The following is a 22,029-nucleotide window of genomic DNA, read 5'->3' as shown; positions in this document are numbered from 1 at the left end:
ATCTGCTAAAGCTGCAAACGTGAACTCTGTCTTACACTTGCAATTCTTTTAAAAAAACATCTTGAGACAGTAAAATCTAGTTCATCAGTCTTGTTATTGAGCATACCCATCTGCTGCAGATGATTCTCAGAGCCACATATGCTCGCAGAGATAATCCAAGTGCAGCGGCCACTGGCCATAGAAACAAACAGTAAGTCACAAGTGGGCATTGAGACCTAGCCAGTTCTGCATCTAGTCCTTCCACAAAGAGCTGCTTCTAGAGGGGAGGTGGGGGGAAATCCCTTCAAAACCAGGCTGAGAATGATTGCTGCAAGCTGTCGGACATCCTGAGTCAACACAGGGGCAAGCTGGCACTGACAAAGTCCATCAGTCCATCCTCTGCTCTCCTCCAGGCCCCACCGCCCTTCCCAGAGTCATGTTCCCTGAGAAAAGGGGCAGCAGGAAACAGACTCGAGTCATGCAGCTGCATCTTCATCCCAGCCCCAGCGAGAGTTCAGGGGCGCAAACAATCCTCTTCCTCACCTAATGCCTTCTGTTAATTCCCACCTAGCGAAGCAGGATGCTGCATCTTTAACAGAAGACCCAGTTCAACTCAAAACGTGCCAGCCAGCCAACACACAGGAGCTGCCAGCACCCAGTGGCTTTCTGGCAACATCATCCTTCCCAAAAACTCAGCTCTGGCAATGCACTTTCACACAAGCATTAATTTTATTATGGTTAGTTTATGATTTTGCCTTACTGCCCTGCTATTTTTGAATGCGGGGGCTGTAATAGAAGGCGTCTGGCAGCCCAGGAGAGAGGGGAGCTATTACATTGCGGGGTCCCTGTGGTATCGGTGGCCTCTGCAAGACTGGATTCAAGCATAGCCTATGTGAGGGTTTGGACACTGAACCCAAGGAGGGGCTCCACAGCTTTCCTTTCCTGCTTGTCAGTCCTCAGCTTCAAAACACTCCCTCAAGTAGTACTTTTCCAAACAAAATGCTTTGGAAGGTACACAGGTCCTTCCCAATCGTCATAAAAAAGGGCCACTCCAACTCATCCTGAGAGTCACCCACTGTTAGCTCTACCTTGACACTCTGGCCTTACAGAATTCGTAACACAAGGCAGTTCTGCACACCTGTGGAGCAGCTGGAGATGAAGAGGAATAGGGACACAGGAGACTAGCATGACAGGCATTGAAAGCTTTCACATTTACTTTTTGACTCCAATCTTTCCTCTGACCCCAGCATAGCTCATCGGTTGTGTTACCCTTGTCTAAATCACAGCTCGTGATGTGGCATCAAGACAGGCTACAAGGGTTACCTGATGGCTTTCAGAAGATCAGGTTACCTGGTGTTAAAACCAAAAGTCATTACTTCAAAAACATAGTACAGACATAACAGTCTGCATGTCAGTTATTAAAAATTAATGGATTTGTACTGCAAGATAACTAACATGCACTACCCCAACAGAGGCAAGTGACAAACTGCTTTTGCCTTGAGGTAGTGAAGTGAACCCCTGGTCTTTCTTCTGCCTTGTGCAGTGGTGCAGATGAGCCAAAACTCTGCATGAGAGCCAACACCTGACTCTATCCTCAAAATGACCTGGTTGGTTTCTTACAGCAAAGACAGGGTCAGAGCAAGTATTTAGCCGTCACACTTTGAAGCCTACCATTAAGGAACCAGGCCAAGGAATCTGTAAAAGGAACTTGTAACTTTTGCAACTTATGATTTGAAGGGCATGGCTTCTCTGGCATCCTTAGGTTCTTGAAAGATGAATGACCTTGTAGTACTACTCCTAAGATGTAATAGTATCTTGCACTGATCAGTAACAGGCAGTCTAGGAGATTAAATTCACCACCTATTTTTCCTGGGAGGTGATTACAGGACACAGATATCAAGTTCAGTGTCAAGTTCAACTCAGCGAGTTATAGTAAAGGTTAACTTGATCCTTTAAGTGAAACCTTGCCTTGCAACCCTGCTCCATCCTACTCATACATACAAAGTCTTTTATACGAAGACACAGGAATTCATTAGAGTTTATCTTCTATCCGGATTTTTAACAATTACTGAATCTGATCTTCTGCCCCACCATCTCTCTCTACAGAGCATCAGTTTGATTTATTCCCCAATTTGAGTAGGGATACCTTCAGTCACCAGTACTTAGCCACACTGCCACAGGCGAGCCCTGTCCCGTATATCTAATCTCGAGTGTTTTTTGACTTGGCAGAGATGACCTCTCTATTGTAACTCCGTTGGCTGGCAGAAAAATAACCCTATCAGAAATCCTGTACTACCATAACTGCAGGCCTTAGTCCTCTCTGAGGAAAAACTCACAGACTGCAAGCTTCTGATGCTCATCAGAGCCAGCTTCTGTGACGGGCAAAAGACAATGAGCTAAAATAATGTAACCCCAGTCTTCCCCTCTTAACACAATCTGTCACTCTTCTGCACTTCACAAGTACCTTGGCTGCTTGTTCAGGGAACCTCTCTTAAAACTCCCAGACCTTTCACGAGAACTATGTAAAAACTGGAAAAAGAGCAGCAGCCCAAGCTACCAGTACATATTTTCCTCAGCACGTTAACAAACAGACAACGTGCACTGAGATTTTAGTAGCAGAAAGTACAGAATACGTCACAAGAACATGAGGCTACTGCTGGCGTAGGACAGGGCTATACCTCTTTATCCATGCATCATCAAGCAGCAAGTCAACATTTTACTCCACTGTAGCCAGGTTAGCTTAGAAAGCAGATCCTCTGATCCCTGTTCAGAAGCACTAACCCCCACACCAGACAGCATGCCATTATTTCACGACGTGTGCGGTTAACAGCCTGCAGCTGGCTCTGAACAAGAAAGGAAAAGACAAGCCTGTACCTAGGGGCCCCACCAGCCTAAGGGAGTTTTATTTCCACCTCTGTGCATGAATTAAGTGGGTCTTAGTCAGAGCTAGTGCTAATGGAGCTGCCCAAAGACGAGCTCCCTAATGTGCACATGTGCAGAGCGCTACGGTCCCACCAGCCACCGGTCTTTGTGGTCGCTCTGTGTTCAAATGAGCTTGCGCAGCATCCCACTCAGGAGAGTGTGGTCAAACTTTGTGCTATCTACCTAGGGGCCATAAAGACACAGTTCAGCGATGCCCACACTGCCACCAGTGGCATGGCTGAAGCATGGATAGGTATATCCACACCTGCTTCACTTCAGACAGTACAGGAGACATCACTGTAAGAAGAGCAGCAGCATAGACTTAATCAGGATTCTCAACTTGAGTACATTCCCAGGGTCTGCAGCAGGCCAATACAGCCCACGCTGAAATCTGCTCTGCTTCATCTTCACAGAGAAACAACAGAATACCAAGCTGCACTGCTGTTTCCTCTTTAACTGCCTCTAAACAATCTCAGAGCTGAACTGCACTCACCTCCATCAGAAAAGAGGTAACTCTCCTTGTAGATGGTCCTGCCTACCTTCCCCTCTTCTACTGCACGTCCTTTCTGTTGTCATGCTTTTTTAGGATCATATTCTACCGACCACAGTGACAATCTGCAAAGCTCCACAGGAACCAAAGGATGCACAGAAAGTCCAAGTCCCTCATGATTTCTAGTTTTCTGAATCAACTTATACTTTTAGGTCTGCTAATTCTTTCAGAAACAATCTCAAAGAATTAGCTCGTCTGAATTTCTTCGTCAGCCACTGCAGCCAGTCAAAAAAAAAAAAAATCCAACTCATCAGTTAACTGTGATGGAAAGCATTGAAATGACACTGGAGGTGGCTACTTCATGGTGCCATTAAAGCATCTTGCTAAGACCCAGTCGTTCTTACTCATCTGCATAGACAAAAAACACATGTATGTTGAATACCCCAGGGTATTCTTTCTCTGGGCACAAGTATCAGAAAACAGCCTGACCGTTTCCCCACATTGTGACTGCAAAGAGCGGATGGCCTATCTGGACTTATGGACTGTGCTCGGTATGATACAGTGCTTGTAACAGAAGCTGCACAGACTCTCTGCCTGGGACAAAAAAAACTTTTAAAATCTTCAGTCCATCTGAGCAGCTTATATTCAGCTGACAGAGTTTCCCTTCTCCAGGCTTGCATGGCAGGGGACAAATCCGAATGTTACAGGCAGACCCTCTGCAACTTCCTCCTAGGTTTATGGGCGACACAGTCCAGCAGAAGCTCCTGGTACAAACATCTGCCTCAGCAGCCTCAAACGCAGTGCTTCCTCTGAGGGCAGCAGTCTCCCATACAAAGGAGCACTTTTTACCTTCTAAGCCAATTCTCTGTACAGTTGGAGGTAAAACAATTACCTCATTACAGTCGCACACCAAATTCCCTTCTGGTGGAATTCGCATCAGCACTACTGCAACTTTATAACATTTGCATTATAAAAATGTCTGCAAAAGAGGCCAAGAAAAACAGCTCTTTGTTCAGAGGAAGCTCTGTGGTCAAGATGATGTCATCAGAAAGCGCCAAATTAATTTCCTGTGGTTACATCCTCCAGGAAATCCAAGAAGCTCAGCTTTCTTGCTAAACCAAGTAGTCATTTGTTGTCAATAACTGTTAATTATGTGCCCAGATGCGTCATAAACTAAGAACTATCACGATTAGCCTTCATTCCCTGGATTCCTCCCAGATCGACCGTTGGGATCTGTTTAGATCAGCGGCCTGAAGTCAGCGAAATGCACCAGCACTTGCTTTCCCGGGCCAGCCTGGGGGTCTGGGGCACACAGGCTGCTGCGCTCGTGCCACGTGCCAGCACAGAGAGAGTTTCCTGCTATTTCCTTCAGCCCCCTTCCCACAATGGGGGGATCCGCTGCTTAGAGAAACACCACAGAGGAGGAGCAGCTATGCAGATTAGACTCTTAGCAGGAACAGGGACCCCTAATCAAGTAAACTATAAAAACAATGATGACTAACAGCTTTTCTGCTCTGCATGAACGAAAAACAAGGAAAACGGGAGTGAATCAGGAGGTTTTCCAGCTGGTAAAGTCATCATATGCCTAGCACGTCCCTCCCCCAGTCACCATCCTTCCACAACCTACTAAAAGATGCATCTCTCCAAAGCTTACTTGGTATTTAATTTATAAAATAACACTTTAGTAAAGCATTTAGCTAATTCAAATGGATCTTTTCAATGACTTATCAGTGGGAAACTGATCTTCCTCAGATTTTGTATCTCCCCAAAAATACTTGCGTTTACATAAATTCATACCTGCCCCGCTGTCTCTAGCCACTCCCTTCACCTGCCATGCAACCCACAAGCCCTCCATTTTCCCATTCACAGCAGAGGGGAATCCACGGGGAGGGGAGAAATAGCTTTTGTATCTGTAACTTGCACTAAAATTATGATTCTGTCCTTACAGTGAACTTCTGTTAGAAATCTCTTGGGACAGACTCTTCAGTCCATGTAGCACACTTCCCTGGCCTGGCAGGGAGCCCAGTGGAACACCTCAAGAGCTGAATGGTCAAGGCAGATCAGATCCAGTCCAAGCAACCCTTACACTTTACACAACACTGTATTTTCAGGTTTGCATGGATTCTTTTTCTTCACCGCTTTTTAAACAAAGTGTATTTTATGTGAACATCCGGGACAGGGAGCTAGAGCTAGCGTGCATATAGGGTGCACCCTAATATTATTGTTCGAATCAGTAGCACCTGTATCACAGGGAAAACAAGAGCTGATGACAAGCAGGGTTCAACTGCAGATATGTGGTACTGACACCGACTCAGCAGGAATTTCTACCCTCAGACCCCAAAGCCTATGCACTGTGGGCAAAATGGATGGGAAAGGAGAGAAAGAGGCAGAATGACCTGCTCAGAGCCACATGGAGACTACAGGCAGGGGGAGGCAAAAGGACAAACCAAGCATCTGGCACTCGCAATCACATACTGTATCTACTGGTACAAACAATTTCCTTTACAAAAGGCAAGTGAAGGGCTGGGAAGAGAAATCATGTAGCTTCCAAATTCTCAGAATAACAGAGCAGAGAGACAAGGCTTCTTGACATGTTCATATCTCTCTAGAAAACCACGTAGTGATGACTCCCAATTTGGTCTATTTAATAAGCTTCCTACCTCTCTGTCCTTGAGTTTCATGGCGAGCACCAGCTGATGTCTGTGGTTAGTAAGGGCCTCCCGGTAATTTCCTTTGGAGAAGAATGCGGAGCCCAGATTTCCATGAGCTCGGCATTCTCCCGTCTGGTCACCTGAGTGACATGCAAACAAAACAAAGGTTAGCTAACAAAGGTGTTGATGGAAGCATCCAGCAGAAAAACTGGAACACACTGTACAAGTGATGCTCCAGTGTGAGAACCAGCATCAGGACAAACTCATCCTTATATTTAATACACAGCCAAAACACTCTCCTGTTTTCTAGCCTTCAGAAACTTCTACAATAGCCATCAATCCTATTTTTAGAATGGTTTTAATTTCTTCTTTGGCCTAACACTTAGCAATTTCCCCTTCTTCCATATTTATTCTTTGCTTGACATTAGCAATTTGTTTGTGAAAGTAAATCTATGGCCCAGGCTTGAAACAAGCAAAGAGCATGCCAGCTTTCTCCTAAAAGCAATTCTGCAGCACAGCTCAGCTCAGACACAAAGCACATCTACTATTTGTCTTCAAGACAGTAGTCCCTATACTTCCAGTGAAGTTTCCTAGCTAGAGCCCTCAGTCACTATCTTCTCTACCTCTGCAAGGTTATGCCTTTCTGTCTGACATACTGTCTCGCCTCCTACAGCACCCTGAAACCTTGAAAGGTCTCAGTGTTATGCAGGATACGAGAGGGATTTTCCAATTTGTTTATTTTTTTAAACTCTTTTGTTCATCTGTTGTCTCACTCCTGATTTGTTTCTTCCCTGACAACTGCCTCAGAAGCTCTGACTGAGCACCTTTTTCCATCTAATCCTTGAAAAAACAGATTGCTTCATTTAAGGCCCATTTAAAGTTTTGAGCCCAAGTCTACACAGGGAGTAAGACCAGTTCCCACATACACAACACCAGAAAATTAGAGGACCCTGTAAAACCTTGGCACATTCATTGATCATCTGACCCCTCACACACTTAGATAAAAGGGGTGCACAAGCCTGTAGTCTGCACATTTCAGAAATTTCAGGTTTGATTTAGCAGCTTGTGAAATCCCACAGAAGCCTGAGTATTCTGAAGAGATGCTGACCATTAACACAGCTATTAATTTGTTCCATCTGTACCAATCCAGCACTCAAGTGAGTGAAATGGGAACTCTTTACCTAAAGTCTTGGCTACATCCAAGTCCTGCTGCATGTATCCAGTGCTTTTCTCCGTATTTCCAAGGGACCAGTACGCACTGCTCAGTGCGGAGAACACTGATCCCCGCAGCTTTAGGCTGCAAGTACCAATCTTCAGGGCAGCCTCTAGCACCACCACAGAGGCCCCATGGTGGCCCGCAGTCAGAAGTTCCTGGCCAATCACAGACACCACAACAAAGGGGCTCTTGTCCAGCTTCATCTTCTGCAGTTGTTGATAGGTGGGCTCCAGGGACTCTGAAATACAAAACCGAAGGCAGAGTTACTCAACAAACCAAGTTACTTGCATCTAGAAATCACCTTCACAACTCATCTTCATTTTCTGGTAACCAAATGACATGCGAGTTAAGGGCCAGACTGCCCAAATTAAACCAAGATTTATTACAGGAACTCAGGGCTCAAATACATCATCTAACATCCAGTACATCAAGAGAGATCAACTAGCAAGCTGACGTTTTCCTTGCAGAAAGCACTTCAGGAAGACAGCACAAGCATGCAGAGCAGTCTTACACTGAGCTCTGAAAACTGGCCAAATAGCAGAAGGAATACAGAAAACACCTGTAGAGTTTTGTAGGAAACTGGAAATGATCCACCAGCAGTGTATAAGGGCACTACAGTTTCTGCTCCGTCAGCACAAACTTCCAGCTGAATGTCTGCAATATCTGTGCCTGTCCAGATACCACAGCATACAATGTGCACCGAGAGGGGTGACAAAAACTGCAGAAAGCCGCTCTTTCTCCTGCAGGAGAGGATACTCCTACAGAATGACAGCACTGGACCTGCCAGACTACTTATAATTGGTCTAATTGCTTCCATCATTCAGATGATAAAACATCTTGGCTGCATGTTTCAATAAGGATATTAATATAACAGGACTCCAGAATTTGCTGACCAAGTGGCATTTCTTGATTAGATGCTCTCAACTGAATTGACACTATCACAGCAACCTCAGAAAACTACTTGCTCCCCATTTTCATAATTTCTGCTTCTCTACAATCACCAAGTGTATAAACAACGGTGAAAGAGGATTTTAACACTTCCCTGAAAAAACAAACAGTATGAACGTGATGCCAGTTGCCGACATCCAATTAGACCCCAGGATTAAATGCAGACTTAAAGAGGACAGAAATACTTGCTGTACCATGCCACCACTTACCATGCTTATCACTGCAAGAGCAGGTAGAAACTCAGTTCCTGTCTTAAGGAGCTTACTCATGATCCTAGCCAGGTAATCCAGGCAAACATAGGGAGAGAGAGGGGTACAGACAAGGAAAAAGGAAGCAAAAGGAAAACCCAAGAGAAGTGCTCCTGTTAACCCTAAAGTCCAGTAGGAAAGGGAGAACCAGCATTGTAACAGAAGGGCAGACATGGAGTTCATTACCGCTCTTGTACAACAGCAAATGGTAAGGGAAGAAATATAGCCACAACCAGGTGAAAGATGCAGCAACAGTGATTCAGTTATTGGGGAGTTTCACCTTCAGCTCTAGGTACTGCAGACCCATGCTACCTGAAACCCTCAGTGTCTGCATTTAATAATCTTTAGCACACCACTGACACTTAGAGCCTTTTTGCCTTTCTGGTTGCTCCTCTTCTTCCTCTGAGTCTGCAAGTATCCTGGAAGCTATCACTCACATCAGTCTATCCATAGCTTCAAACAATCTATTTTCCTGTGGAATCAAGTTACAAGGGACAGGCTTTACACCACAGACAATACCCAGAGAGATCTTCTATGTCTCTCCTAGGCAGCAAGCTCTTAAAAAGGGGACCAGAACAACACATTAACAACTACCTAAGTGCTTGCAGAGTGCCTAGGACAGTGGGACCAAGATCCTGGATATTCATGACAATAGTACAGTATATGCATACTTGCAAAGTAAAACTAGTACTTCATAAGCAAGGCTAATCTAAAGTCTGCCAAACCAGTCAGTGGGAGGGTAACAACTAGAAAGCAGCAACACTGAGAAGCACAGCAAGGAGCAGCAGTGTAAAGGACACAGCTGCAACGCAATACGACAGCGAGATCATCCAGCCAAATTTGGGAATGCTTACACAGAAATACCACATCACCTGCATTCTAAGCAGGAGCCGCAGTACCTTTGGGTATCGAATGAAATTAGCTTCACAAGGTAACTGCTATGTAGGACAGAAGCTTCCAGATGAATTCATTTTAGAGGATGGGGAAAAAACACTGTAAAAAAGGAAACACCAAAGGGGATATTTTTTCATTGCAATGATTCTTGGCCCCTAAGCCCTGGGGGCCCAGCAGCATCTGGGCATTTGCCATGTTCCCTCCTGGGAAATACCATTAGGACATTGCAACACAAAGCTTGCAAGAGAAACCGAACTACAGAGAAACAGAGCAAAGAGGAGACTACCTTCTTCATCTGGAGAGAAAAATCCTGGAAATGGGGACACTGTGAGAGAGAGGCAAAACATTGTACAGCTAAAACAGCTTCAAGGTCCATGTGATTCCAACAGTCTTCCTGAATATAAGTGAATTAGCAGAGCAGTCTTTCTGCCTTCTGGAACACTGCATTTTGAGAGACATTAGTAACATGGAAAAGCTGCTGATGTGCTCTTCTCAGCAAATGCTGGCCCAGAGTATTTAAGACTCCTTGTTCCCAATGGCCAAGTACCAGAGCATTGTGGGAAGTTGTTCCAAGTAATAATAAAGCCAGGGGCACAGCAGCACACACAAAAGACAAAAGAGCAAGGACTTCATTGGCACTGCTGGACAACACCGGTCTGATTCATCACCAGTGCCTCTCCAGCTTGGTATCACCACCTTGCTGTCCCACTGAATTGGAGGAATAATTTTTTGTTCCTCCTCCTCCTTTGGGCTCATTTCTCAGCACCTGCTGACTCAGTAGAGATGTAAAATCCTGCAATCTTTCCCTTCAGGCCTCCAGATTCTCTCCCCCTCAGATGCTGGCAGAGTCACTCAGAAACTACTGTCTCCGAGTACCTCAGCAGCAGATCACCATCCTTGAGAAAAATCTCCTGGTGCTTACCTCGCATGGGAGATTTCATGGCGGCCTCGACCATGCCAACCAGAAGCTGAAGACTCTTGGGATCTTGAGCCAGTCCTGACGCAAACGCTGCCAGTGCATCTGCATGACGTCCAAGATACTGAAGGGCCACACCCTGTCGGAAGTATGCCTGAAAAGCCAAACGGAAGAAGAAGAAAAACCAACTACTTAATTGGTAGAATTCACAAATAACAAATCTTCCCGTGACCTCATGCTGGTGGATGCCGGGCTACACAATCACATCCTGGTTTCTTTGGTCATGCTGGCTGTAACGAGAAAAATCCAACACCACAGTTCGGTTTGTGACTGCCACCCAGTTGCTTATCCCCTCTATGTGATGACTTTCTCAACCTTTGCAAGGCCTCTGAACTGTCTGGAGACCAGAGATGGTAACTACTATCAAGTCAAAGTTTTCCCCTTGGACTTGGTCAATTACTTATTCTTGTCTTCTTAGAATGAAATGCTCATTCTCGAGAACTCCATTTCTCTTCTCTTGGCTCACACAGCATACAAATAACTTGCTTCCTTTCTCATCAGTCCTTGCCAATGAGTCCAGTATAAACATCTAGTACTAGAAGAGAGCAAAATGTACTGACAGCACAAGTTGCAATGAAACACGATGCAAAGATCCAGACAGGAGCTGAATCTTCTTTCTCCATGTGCATCCTCTAAATGCAGACACTGTCCAGCATTGTCCTACTTGTTGGGTGCAGTATATATACATGTATATATAATACACATATATACACACATGTGTATATAAGCACCTCTTAGATTGAAGCAAGACACTCAGTTTTGAGCATTTTACAAGAACATTTTTCTTTGTTTCTTCCTTTCCAAGGAAAGCATTCATGGGAATGTGCAATATTTTCAAAGTAACTTATATCTCTTGTCACCGTGTATTTCCACTTCTACATCAGCAATGACATAAATATGCAGCTGCAAAGCATTCCCAAACAGACCTTCTGAATCTCCCTAAATTGGGATACCAGCAACCTACACACAAAGCAATAACTGCAGAAGCATGTTCTGCTCATACATAAAGAAACGGCAAAGCCAAGACTCAAAGGGTATCCAGAACTTCCTTGAGAGCTACTGGGTAAGAGAGCACAGAAACCACAATCCAGTATTTACTCAAAGCACTCAGGTATACTTGTAGCACATATACCTGGACACTATGTTATAAAAAGGTCTTGAATCTTGAATAAGCACTTTTGATGCCCATTATTCAGGTTTTACCTTCATGTCCGGCTAATACCTTTCTGATGCAAACTTTGCTGCACTTTTGGTTCATTCAAAGCTATTTCAATACCACAAATAAAGCTGTCAGAACAGAAGACAAAACAATATTTGCATTTCTTAAAAAGTGCTTTAAGAAACATAATGCTGCTCCTTGAGATTGGCTCCTAGTATTGCTTTCACGGATAAGACCTCATCACTATTTCACTTCACCTATAATAGAAACCTGCACAAGATGCATTAAGCACATGTCTGTGGAAGTCTTTTTACTTAAACAGGATAAATCTCCAATTAATATCCAAACTGGTACTTCACTGGAGCTTTCAGACACTTTTGGAATCCAATCCAGGGAGACAGAGGTTAAGGAAAATCAGAAATGACATAAGAGATTTATAGACATGAATATTTAATCTCTTTTTCCATTAGTAAGCCTTGATTGTAGAACTACCTTTGATGAATTTGATGAAAGCAGAATTCTTTTCATTAACCTTTAGTACAAATATATTCTTATTGAACCAAACAAGCTACTGTACTGGAAATCCAATTCAATGTTAATTAGATTACTAGCATGAAGCTTTAAATCAAGGAAAACACATAGAACTAACAATGTGCAGTGACCATCAAGCATGAGTCCTCCCAGCAGTGAGCGAGCTGTCACCTAAATCATGGCATACACTTTTAAGTCCTTTTTTCCCCTGGAATAACCATTTAATTACTTTCTTTACCACCCGATGACAGAGGCAGTTTGACACAGCATGTCTCTGATGGGGACCTTTCCAGCCGACAAGGATGGTCCAGGACAAATGTGTCTGCCTGATTCAATTATCAAGGATGACGGCACAAATATGCAGCAGCCAGCAAAGAAACTTCATATTGTGTGTAGGCGTCTCCAACATCTCATGCTCTACAGGAAGGTAGAAGCCTGACATCTCCTCTCTCAAAATGCATGCTACCAGGACAGATGGCACATCAGGGAACACGTGGCTTCCTCATCACTGTAGAAAGTCCCAGGAACCTAAAATTCACTTGTATGCAGGGCTTCAAGGAAAAGGCAGGAGGCAGACAGATGGTACAGGCAATGCAGACAAGCTTCCCACAGCCTACAAAAGATAGGAATACTACAGCTTCTGCTTCCAAGGTTCAAAAGGGACCACATAGTGCAACCCCCTATACCCCCCTATCGTGTCCCATCCTATACACACAAAGGCTGTATGGCAAGTAACATACTTTTCAACTAAAGGTATGGCAATAACTAGCCTTCATGTCTCCCACGACGGAAAGCGGCCCCTTGTGAGGAAAACAGCGAAAAAGCAAGCTAAACAAAACACAGGTGAAGTCTCTACCCTACTTCCAGTTCTCATACAGAAATCCAAGTGAGCATCAGTTGCCAGCAGAAGAAAACACACAAGTGCAACAGCACAGAAAGGCGGCGGCGGGGGGAGCCCAGCCATGAGTCTCAGAGCACTTTGTCTGCAGAGTACAGGCCTGTTTTGCTCACCACTGCCTGCCCAAGAACTCCAGCACCTACACTGGAAGAGAAGGGCCCTGCCTAGCTGGGACGCACCAGCGGCTGCAGCGGGGACACTGCTCTAGCACCTGCCCGTCCAACCCCGACACTTCTGTAGAGCACTGCGCACATCTCAAGCACTGAGGAAACAGAGTCCTCATCTCCCAAACTCTGCACACAGAGGAGACACCACAGGCTCCGCATGACAGAAGAAAAGAGGACAGGGATGAGATTCACAAACAGCATGCAATTCAGTACTGGGCATTTCCAACGTCCTTTCTGGAAAGCGTTTTTATCCCCTCCCCACATCTATTCCTGGAAGCCCCCCCTGGAAACCACTTAATTTGAATACAAAACACAGCATTCAGAGCCCAAAAGAAAAACCTATTAATCATAACTGAAAGGAAGATTTTGGCCAATTTTTCTCCTGCAAAACCCTTTCCTTCCTTTCTCCTCCAGTTTCCAGCATATACAGAACGTTCTCCACACATTGTGTTCCCCAGAGACCTTTAACAAAATAAATAAAAAGCATTCACATCACCTATTTCCTCCCCAAGAGGCATTCACAAGTTAGTTTAGCATTGCAATGAAGACACTGTATCAAGGGAAAAAATCTGCAAAGAGGAAACGGTGAGAATCACCCTTTGGAAGAGGAGAGGAAAAGGAAAGGCAGGGAGCCAGCAGCTGCAGCTGAAGAAATGAGACAAGGAACAGCTTTCCAGTCCTGACACAGAGTCTTCCCACGCTTCAGCGAACTTTACATTTTTAATCACACTAATGTGAAGGTAGAAGAGTACTCACTCTACAGTAAAAGTGACATTAATATTCCAGTAATACCAGCTAAGAAAAAACTATTGATTCCTTTTAAGAAGACTAAAGCAACAAGAGAATGTTTTGCTAAAGACAGGACAAACGAACGGCAGGTGTTTTCTAACCTGTGTCTCCTTGCATCCTCAACGCAATACAAAGAGGCGGAACAATCTTTTTCATTTTTTCAATCTCTGCATCCCACTTTCCAAGAACAAGGCACTGTGCAAAAAGAAAGCCCCACTCTCAACTGAAATTTGTCACTAGATGCAACTCCCTCACTGGGAACTATTTTCTCCTTGTGTTAGCATGATTGAGCACATGTTCTGCTGTTCTTATCTCCAGATCCACTAATGTGCCATGGGTGAACAGCACCTGTAGCCAACCCTCCCCTCCAGCCAGAGCCAACTCGGGTTCTGCACAGCATGTGTACTGACGTCTCCACTGCTAGCCGCTGCAGTAAGAACAGGGAGAGCAGGGATATGGCACTTCCAGCAGGAGCCTTTTGGGAAGGGAAGAGGGTTAAAAGATAAAAGGCAGCTTTATCAAATAGCCAATCTTATCAAGTCACTGACACTAAATTAGAGAGGTGGTTAGCGAGTAGTTCTGCGCACCTATGGACCATTAGTCCTGGGAAATAAGATCATACTGCAGTCTCATACAGTCAATTTTTAGTCCACTGGACAGCTAGCCTCACTTCGGCCAGTTTACAGATTTCATATAGCCAAGCGGCAATGGCCTGGGAAGGAGGACAGGGAATAATTAGTGCTTTTTATCCATAATACCATTAAAAGCACTGTTGATACTCTGGAAACAAAAATTAATTATCTTGCAAAATATATTTTGCATTTGAGACTTCAAAGCCATGCAGAAAACTGTCCGTGTAACATAGACTGCTCATATAGCAAGTCCAAGTACAGAATGCCAGTGATCTAAAGTTGCATTGCACAAGACCCATCCAAAAGGTAACAGGTCTTCCCACCTCATTCAGAATTTGCACACCCACCCCCATCCCCACACCCCCCGCCCTATTTTTTCAGACTTGCTTTTTTGCCCCATGCTTTTCAGGACATGCCATATTTTTGTGGCAAGAATATAATTTTTAGTGCTTTTCTCTACCCCCAACTTAATTTTAGAAAAATTGTATGAACAAGAGAAGAACACAAAAGATCTTCCTAATGGGACACTCCAGTTTTATGGAGGCGGCTGATGGCTGTGCTGCAGCAGAGTCAATGTCTGCCTAAGCAGGCATAATCACTCTCTGCAATTCTAAGCACGAGTCCTATTTGTTCTGCTCAATTTATTGACCAATGTAGTTTCTATACAGCCTATTTTTTTTTCATCTGTGTTTATTACAGCCCATGTAATGCACAAGGAGAATTTCTATCTGTCCTACTAGGAGCTGCCACTGGACTGCCTGCTGCAGTGTCCAGGCAACGCAAATGCAAACGTGTGTTAGGTTTTTGATCCTCATCATCTGAGATCCCATCTAGATGACTGTCTAAACCCTGAATATTAAGATTTTCATGCACAATCTGAAACAGGATTAGAATGTAAATGCCATATACATAGCTGGTATTAAGAGGGGTTCTGAAATTTTTATTAACCCTTCTAATATCAATATGCAAGAATTGTTTTAGGCAGAGCAACAGTAATGGGTTTACAATTAATACAAAACATGGAACAAAGATAAAAATACAGTACAAAGAAACAGCATTTATGAATACGAATGGGACCTCTATGTTTCCCAGGACCCTGCTAAATAAAAAAAAGCCTAGTAAAGGAAGCCCAAGACAAGACAACTCAATGCTTTTCGTACTGGGTAAGTATCAAAATATACTTTAATTTTATACTTTAATCGGGGATCTAGGCAAATACTCATGCTGTACTGACATCTGCAGCAGGCTCTGGTACAACTCTTGGAGCTCATACCATTTTTCCCTGTAGAATCCATGGCAATAAATCATTCAGATCCTTAGCGTGTCTCATATACAGCGCTTGCAAGAGTTAAAGGGAAGCAGCAGCCGCAGGAGTTCAGTCCTGTCTTACCACGGTCTCTTGTAAGTCTGAAGCATGAGCTCATGTTTCTGGAATATGATTTACTACTAGGGTACAAGCATTTTTCTAACAGTAGCCCTTATTATACTCTTTACTGGGCAGGTTGGTATACTGTTTATAAATATTTTAAAACTGCTAGAACTGAGGGACTAAGCAGCGTGCAGGAGCCCTGTGAGAGCTGCCCTACGACACGCTGAGACAGCCAGGAGCCCCACCTTTCTCTCTGAAGTAGGGTTACCCTTTCAGGAGTTTTATGCACAGCAGACAACACACGCACGGCTGATCTTCTCTGAGCACTCCAACAGAGACCTTGCTGGCTGCAGGCTGCCCACACGGAATGCAGCGACAAAGACTATCCTGGCTTCAGGATCTCCATCTGCCGAGGACCAGGCACCCCACCTGCCTCCCCCGACAGCCAGGGGCTCCTGCCCCTCCATCTGCGCCTCCTCCCCTCTCTGCACAACACCCTTTTCTGCAGGTGGTCCCTCCACCACCGTACACAGCAACGGCGCACCGTCTCTCTGGGCCCACGGCGCCTTGCTAGGGCTCATCTGGTAATTCTGCATCAAACTTCACACTCAGACCCACTTACATAATGAATTGCTGGTCTATTTGTAACTGGATAATGGAGACAGAAGAATGAAACTGGAATGGCATCAGAAGAACTTGGAGCATAAAATTACTGTCAAACAAACATGGAAAACTTGAAAAAAATGCCTCAGCCTTAGACAAAGACTCCCATTGTACACAAGGGAGGAAATTCAAAACACCTTTATATTCACGTCAGCTTCAGACCCTGGACAAGCAGCTATCTGGACAGGAAAGGCAAACACACAGAACACGCTTTTTCCACAATGCTCCCTTGGTTTGCCAGATCAGAAGATGATGCCAAAAATAGCACGAATAATCTATGACGCATTTAATCGGCCTGTCCTGAGTCTGCAGAACGCCTCCTGGACAGACGTCCGTCTGTCCCACATGGAACTGCTCGGCATCTACCAGCCAGCTCCCTTGTTGCCGCCCACGTGAGCCATGCCAGCGGCTGACAAATGAGACACGTGACAAACGACAAGGAGGAAAATGTGGGAACAGCCGCTACGGCTTCTTGGGGCCAAGCACCAGGTTGAATCTTTCCTCTCCCCTTGTAACTGCTTTACAGCCAAACTGTAGAGAAAAATAGAGGACAAATCTCTGCTATGGGGTTTCAGGAATGTGAGAGGGAAGAATGCGCTTTAATTCAGAACACATGCAGCACATGCATAAATACTGCTTGCCATACGTATGAACTGAACTCCCGCTTTCACGAAGTTAAGGCTGCACCCTAGATAACAATTTTCCTTCACAGTCTATACGCTCGGCTGGCACCTGAACCACTACTGGCACTAACCACCGTTAGCCTGCCATAAAGAATGAGCAGAGATTTGACAAGTTTACTGTCTCTGCAGCATAGCTTCTTTACCTTCTACCGGTTTCCAAGCTGTCTCTTACAGGAACTACACTACTCAGAAATGGAAATTTCCTCTAAGCCCCATTGAGTCTATGCAGAAAAACAGGATGTGGGAGCGTAAAATATCATGCCTTGTTTTAACCAAAGAGCATTTAATTATTCTTAATAATTGTGCTTCCACTATCTCCAGCGGGACACTGCACAGATCATTTGCCCGCCTGAATCAAATGTAATCACCAGTAATAGAGAGTCAAAACCTTGCTTAGTTAATTTTCTTAGCATAGAAGTTAAGCAGCCCAGCTTTTCACATAGCTTATTGTTGTTGCTCCATTCTGGCCCACTCCAGGCTTGCTTTAGAAACAGCAGCTACAATTTAGATCCCCTCTTCAGAGGGCATCCCTCACCTTTCATAACAGCTGGTGGCAACAGATAATCTTCCTGTCTTTATCAACTACAACTCTTAAACCTTCTTTAATAACAAGAACTAGCCATGAGTGGATAAAAGTGCTCTAGACAAGTAACAAGCAATCTGTTGATGCCCAAATACAGCACAGGGAAAGCACAACCAGCCTCTTCTGTTTAAGGCCGACAGGCACAGATACAAGTATAGCAACTTCTAGAATTCCTCCACAAGTCAACAAGGACAAAGTTTTGCCCAATTTCTGGCTAAACAAGTTTTTTTAGGAATTGCAGAAGAAAAGATAAGCCAACTTCCACCCTGCTCAGGAGTAACACCAATCTTGGTAAGATATTATTGGAGATTTAATAGATACAGAATTACACAAAAAGTAAATTGATTAGATGACGCCTGTAGGCTGCTTTCTCAGTGAAGTTTGAGGCAGTGGCAGGACTGTTTTTAACACATATTGCCTAGTGCTTTGTTTAGTATCAGCACTGTACCATGATTTAAATTGTATTAGTGTTTGATATTTAACTGCCAGTGTACATCTGCACAAAATTCTCCTAATTCTAACAATGCTGAAGGTGTTGAGAACCTTTGCAGAGCCCAAGAATATACAAACATACGCTACTATTTGTAGCAAAAAGCAAAAACAAATGAAAAAGCAGTACAAAGGGGAAGGAGGGAATAATAAAAATCATGTCCTAAACTGGAGGACATCCACCACAAGAACTCTTTTTGCTCTTCAGCTCGAGTATTCCGGCACAGAGACATTGTCTCACTGCGAATTACTCATCTGAGTAGCAGCTCAAATGACTGCTCCCCCTCTTCAGCATTTCTCCATTTTGCACGCTGGCAAGTTGTGCACGTTTAGGTGGATCACACTTAAAACCCACAACAAAATCCAGAAACGAGACATGAAAGCATCTGGTCAGCCCACAGCCATGAGGCTTGGCATTGACAACAAATTGAGCAGGGTATATTTCAAAGATCCATGTTAGCTAATGCAACACTCATGGACTGGACAGACAGTCCAACACAGGTGATCTGGATTCACAATTAAGACAATAGGTCTTTTCCCAGCTGCGCGACTGCTGATTAAACTAACATTGTGCAATGATTTGTAATTGCCGTCCTGCAGCGAGACTGCTGAAGATGACCAAAATCCTGACATCTGGACAAAAGAATAAATAATACTATAGTAGTTGTTGTCGGCACTACAGAATCAGCTGTTCTTTCTAGGCCAGCAACTCCAGCAGGCAACGTTAACGACACATCGGCACATCCAGCCAAGGTGCTGCACACAGCTACCAGCTAGCTCTCCGGCCAAGGGAGCACTTGGCTCCAGCAGCACACAAACCACAGGACAACACACTCGAGTGGCACTCTCACGGGAAAATACTGGCAAGCATCTGACAGCAAACCCTGCTTTCAGTCTCACAGTATGGAGGTGAGTGCTTCCTTTGCAATGGTACCTAAATTACCAGAAGAGAGAAATTTATTACAATCCATGTCACCCCTGAGGCAGTGCTTAGGCTGCCTAGATGGAAGCCGCGAACAGACCATTTTATCCAAAAACACAGCTAATCGCTCTGCCACCAGCTTCCTTCGGCATCCCCACTCCCAAGCAGGATGCATCCTGTTTTGGAAATGCATGCACTTATCCTCGCTGAAGTAAAGTGAGATAAAATGGGTGGGATTCACCAAAATCAAGACAGCTGGAAGGTAGGGACAGTGACTTGCAAACCACCAGTTTGGAGCTATAAAGTGCCATCTCCAATTTTGAGTCCAATAACCAGTAAAACATTTGTTTTCTGTCAGCTTTTTCCTGCTTCATGATTTCCACTGTAATCTCTGAACCAGACCGTGATTACGTCTAACAGCTCTAATAGCTGGCCATTCCAAAAAGGATGGAAAGTGAAGGCCTCCTCGGGTACAGATTGCTTAGTCACAACAGCAGGTATTTGAGGATTTTTCCCATTTACAGAGATACTTAACCAAGTTGAGTACTGAATCTGACCAGATTTCAAATGGCTAAAACCTGGTAATTACGAACGGAAAGTACTGAAGTCATTGCAAAGACTAACTAGTCTGGCAAGATTCAGCCATGATAAAAACACAGGTGACTTTGTTCTTAGCTATAAAGAAAATCTTAGAGACAGAAGCTCCAGTTACAGTGAAATTTCTTTCTATTTCCTTTCCAGCATTACAGCAGAGGTAACTAAAGTCCCTTTAAAAACGACATCTGCTCCTCTGGACTGCTTTTAATAACAAATACTTCTGACAAAGAAAACAAACATACACCTTTAACGCAACCCCTCCCTAGAAATCTTACGCTGGCCATAAAGCTGATGCTGTGGATAGTCTTTCACTTCAATTAATGGCAGTTAAAAGCCACAGGCAGGGAAGACAGTTACTCGATTTTTTTTTTTTTTTTTAATGTTTCTAGCAGATCCTTGGCTTTTCTCTGAATCTCAAATGTTCGATCTGAGGATTCTTGTTTCTCTTGCTGAGTCATTCTGAAATATCTGAATGAAGGTACACGACAGTTATTAGTGAGTTTGGGTGGCAAGTCCAATTGGTTAGCTCCATGGCACACAAAAGTTCGATCTCTCCAGAAGAAAGAGAAAGAGAGTCGGAGACACAGATTCTGCAGGAAATACATCAGAACAGCCAAGTCTCAGCACAGTATGTTTTCCTTATATTTCAGTTATCATTAATGATGAAGTTAAGAGTATAAGCACAATCTTAAGACAATGCCTATTTGCCTTAACTCAAGGACAGTAAGATCTGATTCTGCCCTTGCTTGTTTTAATGTCTGCAGTCAGATCTAAATTGTTCAGCAGGTGAAGATTAGGAGAAACAAGTACTAGAAACATCACACAGCACACACAAAGTTCCCTGGGAATACACCTGTCAAAGGAAGATCAGCCAAGCATCCCTTACCTTCTTTCTTACACGCTCTACCATCTAGATTCAAGCCCAACCACAAAGTCATTTCAGGTATTTTGATTTCAGTTTGACGAAAAAACAAGCAACTTCGGCTAGGGGAAGCGACACTGCCAGACTGCACAATGCAAATAAGCAGCACTGCAGAAAGGACTCAGGAGTCTAGACTCAGCAATGGGCAGCTTTTAAAAGGCTCTGACCAAAACTAGAAACTTGGCTCCAAAAAAATCCTTCATTTTATTGAGTCCATCAAGCCCTATTGGAAACAATCGCTTCTGAGTGACTTGGTATCGGTTATACCAAAGTGTTATAAAACAGAAGACTGACTAGATGGGCTGTGGAAAAGTAGCATAATGGATATCCACAACTTTATAGCTTTCCTTTGTCTCTGGCAAAATGATAGGGCTCAAAATTAGTTCAGGATACTGAGCCACCTGCACAAACTAACACAGCAGCAGCTCAGCCTTCCTTCCTTTCAACTGCATGACTGAGTCTGGCCACATCACCTAGCAAACATTTATCTGTCAACCATCTTACAAACTTAACTCAGACACCTAAAAGATGATCTGTTTGATGTTGGCTAATAAGAAAATTACGATTACTAATTACATATGCTGCTCACGGTTTCAACACCACAACTCTGTGGCCTAAATGAATACTGGGAAATCAAATGTCACCTTCCTGAAGCATCCCATCTGGAAATCTGAATCAGATGCGAAGGAGAGGTGACAGCTCAGCATTTCCATGAAGTACACGTTCACTGATGTCCCCGAAGTGTCTTACGCAGACTCTGTCTGACCTCCTGCAAGTTACAGTCTCTAACCAATCACTGAAGGAGCACAGGAGACTTCTGGGGCCATCCAGCAAATTTGCTCCTCATTTTCACCTGGAAGTATTTGCTTCAGGATTGTTAGGAGGGAGGTGGATGGATATTAGGTGTAGCAGTCAACACAGAGTGAAAAGATCCAGCAAAAATCCTCTGAGATTAAAGTCTTGTATGTAACCTTTCATTAAAGCCACCACAGTCCTAAGTTTGTATTAAAGTGGTGGGTGAAGAAAGGGTTAGAGAATCAGGTCTCAACTTACCAATGTATTTCATCCAAATGACTCAAAACCTCCATAGCTGCTGAAAGTCAGATAAACTTTGATCAGCATCAAATGTAAACAGCAATTTGAATGTGAAAAGAACTAGTGCATTACAGAATTTTAAACAGGCATTTCAGGATTTTAACACAGATGGTTCTTCCAACATATAAGACACATTCCACTGAAACAACAGGTCTGCATATAACCAAATATTCAGAGAGGTGCAAGTGTGCTGGAACACACCTTGA

General features: G+C 44.0%; 1 protein-coding gene across 2 annotated transcripts in view; it reads right to left on the bottom strand.

Moving 5' to 3' along the window:
• TTC28 (tetratricopeptide repeat domain 28) overlaps positions 1-22,029 on the bottom strand; it is a gene marked incomplete at both ends in the record, with an annotated part of 206,315 nt that overhangs the window by 65,785 nt on the left and 118,501 nt on the right. For both annotated transcript variants that reach the window (XM_082007850.1, XM_082007851.1), the window contains 3 exons: positions 6,052-6,182; positions 7,224-7,496; positions 10,271-10,418. In XM_082007850.1, coding sequence (XP_081863976.1) covers positions 6,052-6,182; positions 7,224-7,496; positions 10,271-10,418 — 552 coding nt within the window. The remainder of the gene's footprint in view (positions 1-6,051; positions 6,183-7,223; positions 7,497-10,270; positions 10,419-22,029) is intronic.

Source organism: Phaethon aethereus, assembly GCF_964289735.1.
Source record: "Phaethon aethereus genome assembly, chromosome: 17".
NCBI lineage: Eukaryota > Metazoa > Chordata > Aves > Phaethontiformes > Phaethontidae > Phaethon > Phaethon aethereus.
The sequence above is the reverse complement of the archived record's forward strand: the minus strand, read 5'-3'. Positions and strand labels throughout refer to the sequence as shown.